Source organism: Cimex lectularius, unplaced genomic scaffold (genome assembly GCF_000648675.2).
Source record: "Cimex lectularius strain Harlan isolate CLEC.00 unplaced genomic scaffold, Clec_2.1 scaffold24, whole genome shotgun sequence".
Lineage (NCBI taxonomy): Eukaryota > Metazoa > Arthropoda > Insecta > Hemiptera > Cimicidae > Cimex > Cimex lectularius.
Genome location: NW_019392666.1, coordinates 1,889,453 through 1,898,081, shown reverse-complemented (window position 1 = coordinate 1,898,081; position 8,629 = coordinate 1,889,453). Strand labels below are relative to the sequence as shown.

Here is an 8,629-nt window from a genome sequence, read left to right as displayed (position 1 = left end):
TCTCAGGCCCTGAAGAGGATCTCAAAGATCAAAACGTTGGCACGATAAAGAAAATGTTTTTTCTAATACATCACAGGAGATAGCATCTCATGATCTTTAAATAACCATAACCTATGTTTATCACGGCATTGTTAACTTTTTACATTTTTATAATTTTTTCATTTTTTATAAATATTTATAAAAATGTTAAACACTGCTTGATAATTTTGTAACCTATAACCTTTGAAATATAGTAATATTTGAAGGGTAAAATAATAATGCAGTTTTAATGTAAAGAAATAAAACTTAATATATTTTTATTGTATCACAGACTTTCGTAATACATAAACAACTTTTTACTTTCAATTAATTAAACATCTTTTGAAAATATCTTCTTTTTCTACGTTTCAAAATAAAACAATTATAGCTCTAATTAAAACATTTTAAAAAATTAAAAAAGAACTATATTTAATAAAAAGTGAACCTTAAAAATTAATGAGATTAAAAGGCACTGAATCACAGTTCACAGTCTTATCACATGGCTCTAGCCACTTAAAGCTATCAGACTTAAAAGTTATTTGTTAAAGCAAACGATCTGAGAGAAAGACAAAAGGGTTTTTCTTCTTTTGGAGTCTGGAATCGAGATGAGATCTACCAGGGCCTCCAGACGGGGGAAGAGGCGACTTTCAGGAGGCCAGAGTATTCCAAGCCGGGAGAGTCGGATCCCCTGGAGGAGGCGGGCGTCGGGGGCATCGAGTAGCCTGGGGACGAGGAGCCGGCGGAGGTCATCCCGATCGAAGGGGCGGGAGACTCGGCGATCCTCACCGTCAACGGGGACATCCTGTCGATCTCGTTGAGGCGGTGGCCCAGATGAGACATAAGCTGGGTGCCGAGGCGGACGTCGACGCCGGGGGTGGATGCGAGGCAGCGGCTCACCTCGTTGGCACAGTGGGTGTAGCCGGCCCTGAACTTGTCTTCCTTCTCGCCACCGGTGAGACACAGTTTCTTCGCCTTCCTCAATTTGTGGAGATGTTGAACTGTCAACTCCAGGATGTCGGCTTTTTCCAACTTGGAGACGTTTTCGCCTTCGCTCTGGAGAGCCGTCACCATCAGCTCTTTCAACTCGTCCAAACAGCGGTTAATCCTAGCTCTTCTTTTCCTTTCGAGCATCGGTTTCATCACCTTTAAAAAAAACAAAAAGAAAAAACTGTTAATCAACTGGTTTTCTTGTGATGTGAGACAGATAAAAAGTAGAAGAGTTATGACACTGAATTAAATTTTTGAACTGACTCTAAAACAGAACTAATTCGAAATTGACATTTACCTTTCTGTATTGGTAAGTCCTCGAGATGGGTTGGACCTGCTCCACGTCGATTTGAGAATCGTAAGTATCCATTGTGTTTTGAAAAAATAGAACACAATAAGGCACTTTTGGTGTTTGGAAAAACTCGATGTGCACAGCACGGAGGCCACTGAGTGACTGAATGCCGAAAGTGGGGATCCGGAGTCTTATATAGGGTAGACAGGTGGGATCGCCGTGGGAACTGGGCAGTGTTCGTGGTTCCCACAGGCTACAGCTGCCTCTTGCCATACTCACGTGCTAGCCTCGCCTCGTCGTTCCCTCTCTCTCGCACTCCTCTCCTCTCTCTCGTTGTTTTTTATCCCTGTCTCTCTCGTCGGTGGAAGGCTCGTGCTACCGGCCCGTGTCTATACTTCCAACCTAATTGTCTCCCACCGCCTACTACGACTGGAAACGCGTCCAACCGCACATGGACGCACGCACGTTCCCATATTTAATTTTTATTTATAAAACACTTGCATTAAAATCGAATCCTTGTACTTTAATTCCTGCACGGACTTCGACGTAACAACGAGATTTTTCCTTAATTGAATTTCAACTTGTTTAGCCAAACGAGAACCAAATTGATTGACCCAGTCCCATTCAAAATTTACCAAAATAAAACAAATAACAATTTTATATAATACTAGTGTGTACTTTTATTTCATAATTTGCCAGATCATTGCGATTAAAGTTTTAGACCAATCAAAATTTTGTTTTTCAACAAACCTAACTATCGCAACTTATTTAATATTTAATTACACTTTGTTTGGGCGAAAATCGAGGCTAATGTGTAAAAAACCACGTCTAGAAATTATAGAAACAAATGTCTAAAAATGTCAAGCAAGTGCTACGAAGAGGCAATTTTTACAGATTTTTCACGCAATAAATCATACCAAAGATAAATTGACAAATGGTTCGACTTACCAATATAAAATTAAAAAATCATTGATAAAAATCTATAGAATCCGAGAAGCTCTCTTTTTTCAGGATTTTGAAAAGCACAGCTGTAATATTTAATGTAAAATCGGCTCGTCCATCAAAAAGATCGTCAATCCTTTCATGCTTTTATGGAAATTTGAAGGCCGTCTGTGGTTTTTGACTAAAAGGGTTCAATCCAATGGGATAATGCCATTTTGGTCATTTTTTAACATTCTGTACCCATAGGAAAATGGTTAGTTGCAAATCCGATGTTTTTAGGTGACACATGTTTCTATATAATTTCCCCTTTCAGATAATTTGTGTCACCACTCTTCTCTTATGTTACAAAACGACATATCAACAATGGAAAAACTGAGCAATCTTTGGAAAATAAAGTTTAACCCCTCAAAGTCACAACATATAGAAACATTCACATTCCTTGACTTGTCTTGAACTTCAGACTTGTCATATCATATACTTATATAGGATGTCCCAAAATTAACCCAAGATTTGAATTTGCCGCCATTTTTGAAACCAGACCAATATTTCAAAAATAATGAAAGTTTGGCGGCGTTAATTTTGGGACACCCTATACAATGAACCTGTTCCTCAATCCGACAAAGTTAAATATTTAGGACTTACAATTTGATAGAAGACTAACTTGGAATCCACACACACGATTAAAAAATAGACAGACAACAAACGAATTAAAATGCTTTATTACCTACTCAATCTACAATCAAAATTACCAGTAAAATCAAAACTTTCGATATATACCCATACCTACTCAAACCTTTTTGTTTGTACGGGTGTCGAGTTCACTAATCGGCCAAATATTCCAATACTCAAAGATTTCAAAGTTTTCAATTCAAAATTTTAAGACAAGTTGTTCTGCCCCTTTTTATATAAACAAAGCATTTCACAGGGTTTTTCACATGCCAACAGTTTTTCATCTCTCAAAAATGTTACAGACGTTTTCATACTAAATTACAAAATCACACTAACACACAAATACGACCCATTCCCCTCAATAACTACGTAAACTCTGGAAAGAATATGGATAAGAGACCTCTTAAATGATTAATATCATTTTATCAATACAGAGGGCCTGCCATTGGGGAGCTTTCTCTGTAAAGCGGCCCATAGACGATCAATATTATTGCACAATATTTTGGGTTGTACAATTTAATTGATCGTGTGTAGACGATATTGAAAGTTTGTGCAATACATTGCATGATTGACGAAAAGTTGAAAATATATTGTACAACCTGGAAAATATTGCACTGTCTGTTGGCATTATTGCGCAATATCAGTCAGTTTGTGAAGTATCAACAAGTGGTACAGTTCGCATGCTCATGGTTGCACAAAATATTGCACAAACTTCAATATCGCCTTCAAACAAAATTTTGTACATTACTATTGAACCTTAAGGGGCAACCGTCAAATTATTGTGCAATCTATATTGTACAATAATATTGACCGTCTATAGGCCGCTTAAAGCTCGTCCAATCTGCTAGTTATATATAATACATGTACAATTATAGATAAAAATAAATGAATTAAAAAAAGATAATTTAAATAATCCACCTTTTAAAATCTCGTGACTAGTTTGTTTCATGTTTATAATGAGTCCTAATGATTATTACATAAATGGCTATTTTCTATTTTATTTTTCTCTTGTTCACATTTAGCAAAAATATCGTAAAATTAGTTCAGTTTATCAGTACATATTGGAACAACAAAAATTTATAGTCAGATTTTTGTTTTTTAAATTTTAAGGCCGGCAAAGAACACATGCCATCGCCAGCCCTCTCTTTGCATTTCTTTTCTTATCATTCGCGCGTTTTTAACCTATTAATTTATTTTTACTGTTTGTTCAGCCAAGTTATGATCTTTTAAGATATAACAGTAACCAACTGTCACTTTTATCATATACAACATTATCATATTGGTGGCTTCTGTGTACCTCAGAGCCTTGTCAATTTTGGATGAAATAACAGAAATACGCAGAAATCAGATCAAAACATGATAGCCTGGTTAGCATTCACACAACCACAGAGTACTCGTGTTAATTGGGGATAAACCCTGCCATTTACGCTAATAAATACATCACATGCCAAAATTCGTTCACACTATACCAACGTATTCGATATTCCTCGGGGGTGATAGAGGGTACAGGCAAATAACTTTTCAAACACAAGAAATTTTATAAGCTATCTTTTCGAAAAATTCATACCCATACTCACCCCACCTTCGTTATTTCTAGGTACATATTTGGCAATTGTTGCTATATTTGTAAAATTTGCTTATTATTAGTTTCAAACAAAAAAGGGAAAAAAATCAAGAACTTGCCATAAAACTATTGCAAACGAAATTCTAAAATAGTGCATATTTTTCTGAGGTTAACCAAAAAAGTGGATCAATCTTAAATATTCGACCCCACCTTAGATTTCTTAGTAAAAATAGTAAAAAGTATTGGTTATTTACGTTATTTTATTATGTGTGTTTTATTCATCTAACATATAATTTTGAACGACTGAACCTGTGTAATTTTTTGAATACTTAAATATAAAGTACTTAATATTACAGGTTCGGATATAAACTTTCTAATTGTCTGGGGATAGGATTCGACATAAAAAAATTAAAAACGCGTTAACACCATTGAGTTATGCAAATACAGCAATTTTGTGCCGACTTGCAACACATTTGACAAGCGGTGATTAACAAGTCCATAAAACTTTTGTCATTTAATTTGATATGTCATAATTGAATTTAAACAATTTGACTGAATATTAAACCAGAGTTCTGTATGAACAAATTCCTGCATTCTAATTCATAAAATTTATTTTATTACAATCTAAATTATTTCAGTTTGAAAAATTGTTGCACAAAATATTGCATAATAAATAATGTATTGTACAATAAAAATGTTTTATCGTGTGGAAGGTTTACTAACGAAACAATTTGGCAATTTCAATTCATTTAAATTTAATTTGCTTTAGTTTCTTTTAAAACTTTCGTGAAAAATGGAGGAAAATCTAATTTTTAAGTTTCAAATTGGGTTTTTCCAGATGGTTCAAAGTATTAAACTAAATTAAATTATGTTAACTTATTATTTTTTTAAAATCATTTAAAAGCAAGCAAAAGTCTAGCTAGTAAGTAAAGTTGGTTTTACAAACTAATGTTATTTTTATTCATACAAAACTGATTAAAGGTAGGATAAGGACTACTTCTATCTTAAAGGCAATTTTATCATATATCCGGTATAATGCAGATCAGATTAATCAGTTTTGTAGGGTAGAAAATAACGTTAGTTTGTAAAACTTAAGTAAAGTAACTCTTAACTTACAGGAGGGCTTAACGTCCAACTACTCTGTCGCAGACGAGGGGTCGAACCACGTCACAATACTTCATACTATTCACAATTAAAAAGCCAGGGAACTAGAATGACAAAAAATTGGTTCTAACTAGAAATATTGGTGAGTAATTTTGTTAGAAAACTTGGCGATCGGACATAGCATAGGTTTCAGAAAAACATTTTCTTTATCCTGCCGACGTTTCGATCTTTATTGAGATCATCTTCAGGGCTCAAAGTGTTTGTTTTCCGTGTAGATGTGTCACTATTGTCTGTCCTGTTGAGAGTGCCCAACAGGGGGGGGGATGTTAATTAAAAGAAAATTTAGCGTAGGTGTGAACCTTTATGAGAAGTTGATTCAACGTAAATAAGAAATTTAGTTTACAAAAAGTATTATTCAAGTAAAAAGTATTTTGAAAAAAATACAAGAAACAAGTATCATATTAATTGGCTATTTGTAAGATAATTTAAATTGGAACCAAAAAATTTAACTTTCTCTTAACATGGAATTGAAAAGTCAGGAAATTAAGTAACTTTTGTCTTCAAGGATTAGAATATAAGTTAATTAGAAGTTTGTTAATTAAAAGAAAAATATGCCTTAGTGTGTATTATGGGCTCCAGATGGTTGATTTAATGGCAATAAGAAATTTAGTTTACAAAATTTATTATTCAAGTAAAAAATATTTTGCGAAAATTGCAAGAAACAAGTATCGTGGTAATTGGCTAATTCTAAGATAAATTTAAATTGGAACCAAAAAAAGAATTTGAAAAATTTGAAAAATTAATTGGACGTTTAACCTTTCTTTGAAATTGAAAAATTATGTACGTTTATGTCTCGAAGGGCTAAAATTTTACAAAATGTATTATTCAAGTAAAAAGTATTTTGCAAAAATGCAAGAAACAAGTAACAAGACAATTTAAATTAGAATTAAAAAAACAATTAATATAAAAAATTTGAAAAGCTAGCACTATGTTAAGTCTTTCTTTATCAGAAATAGAAAAATTTAAAAATTACGTAACTTTCTGTCTTGAAGGGTTAAAATGTTAATTAATTAGAAGTTAAGTATCGTATTAATGGTAAGAAATTTTAAATTGGAACCAAAAAATAATTAAAACTTTGTAATATTAGTTGGACGTTAAGCCTTTCTTTAACATAAATTGAAAAATTATGTAACTTTCTGACTTGAATGGTTAAAATATTAATTATTTAAAAGTTAAGTATCGTATTAATTGGCGAATTGTAAGAAATTTTATATTGGAACCAAAAACTAATTAATAAAAAAATTTGATAGTTAGTCGGACGTTAGGCCTTTCTTTAACATAAATTGAAAAATTATGTAACTTTCTGTTTTGAATGGTTAATATATTAATTATTTAAAAGTTAAGTATCGCATTAATTGGCTAATCGTAAGAAATTTCAAATTGGAACGAAAAAATAATTAATAAAAAAATCTGAAATGTTAGTCGGATCTTAGGTCTTTCTTTAACATAAATTGATAATTTATGTAACTTTTTGTCTTGAAGGGATAAAATATTAATTGATTAGAAGTTAAATATCGCATTAATTGGCTAATCGTAAGAAATTTCAAATTGGAACGAAAAAATAATTAATAAAAAAATTTGAAATGTTAGTGGGACGTTAAGCCTTTCTTTAATATAAATTGAAAAATTATGTAACTTTCTATCTTGAAGGGATAAAATATTAATTGATTAGAAGTTAAGTTTCGTATTAATTGGCTAATTGTAGGTCAAATTTAAATTGGAACAAAGAATAAAATTGTATTTATAAAAATATTTGAAAAGTTAGCTGGATTTTAAGCATTTCTTTAAAAGGAAATTGAAAAAGAAAAAAATATTTAACTTCCTGTCTTGAGGGCTAAAATATTAATTAATTAGAAGTTAGATAATTTAAAAAAATTAGCGTAGGTGTGTATTTGGGCTCTAGAAGGTTGATTAAATGTAAATATGAATCAGTTTGCGACATTTATTATTCAAGTAAAAAATATTTTGCGAAAAAATGCAAAAAATAAATAACTTATTAATTGACTAATTGGTTAAAAAGGTAGAAATGCGTCGGGTGAAACGGTAGTGAATATTGGGAGAAGGGAGTGAAGTAGTGTCTATAGGGCGCACGTGCTACGGACACGTGGAGAGGCAGAGGCAAGAAAATGAGCAAAAGAGGGAACGAGAGGGATGCAGGGAGGTAGAGAGAGAAGGAATATACGAGAGAGCAGAGTGGTTTGGATGGTTTCTTTCCTTCTCCTTTTACTCTCTGAGATCTGATCTCCACCTGCCTCCAGTTCCCACGGCCCCCTTTCCAATCTGCCCACTCAAATCACACCACTCTAATTCCTTAACCTAATAACAACATTTACTCCGCCGGACGAAACGGACCACGCATCTGCACCGGCTACCGTGCTCGTTTTACTTTTTTTTATTGTTTTTAATTTGACCTTTCCACCGTCGGATTGATTGTAAATCACTCATTAATTTATGCTGGTACGCCCTGTTCATTGAAGAGGAAAAAATAAGCCGCGATCCGGTTCCCGTATCTCAAATCTCTTAGAAAGCCACTGGTTACTTTTGGATTTTTTTATTATTAATTACACTTGGATATATTTGATTCATTATTAACCGAGCCGAGCCCTTCAATTAGGTTCGCCTCATAATTGAGATCTTCAAAATATATTGTTTTAAATTGAGAAGGGGTAAAACGGGCCGTTAACAAAATCGGATTAGCAGAGAATCCAAGTCAAAGCTGGGTGGTCTGCCGGCCAATTGACAGTTGTCAATAAACCTTCGTTTTAGGACCGTCTGTTCTCGCTTTATCGTTCGACTTTTATTTATCGATCAGATAGTACACTGTCGTTTTCCCAGTCTAAAGCGCCTCGACAAATTTCTAATATTTGTAGATTGATAGATAAACATACATACTTTTATTGATAATGTGTATATAATTACAAAACAAAACCTATATAAGCATTGCAGCATGGATAGAAAATCCGTCTGCCGGAGGTTGTTGGCAAAATATATTA

At 33.2% G+C, this 8,629-nt stretch overlaps 1 protein-coding gene across 1 annotated transcript; it reads right to left on the bottom strand.

The window, feature by feature from the left end:
• Positions 1-460: 460 nt before the first annotated feature.
• LOC106674345 (enhancer of split mbeta protein-like) lies at positions 461-1,585 on the bottom strand. Its single transcript, XM_014406989.2, has 2 exons — positions 1,304-1,585; positions 461-1,161 (listed from the first exon to the last, which is right to left on the bottom strand). The coding sequence occupies exons 1-2, from the start codon at positions 1,568-1,570 to the stop codon at positions 631-633; spliced, it is 798 nt and encodes a 265-aa protein (XP_014262475.1). The 5' UTR covers positions 1,571-1,585; the 3' UTR covers positions 461-630.
• Positions 1,586-8,629: the final 7,044 nt, after the last annotated feature.

Excerpts from the sequence above, each read along its gene's own strand:
- LOC106674345 (XM_014406989.2), bottom strand. The coding sequence starts at position 1,570 with ATGGCAAGAGGCAGCTGTAGCCTGTGGGAACCACGAACACTGCCCAGT. Across the intron at positions 1,162-1,303 it reads GGACTTACCAATACAGAAAG|GTGATGAAACCGATGCTCGA; the intron begins GTAAATGTCAAT and ends TTTTTTTTAAAG.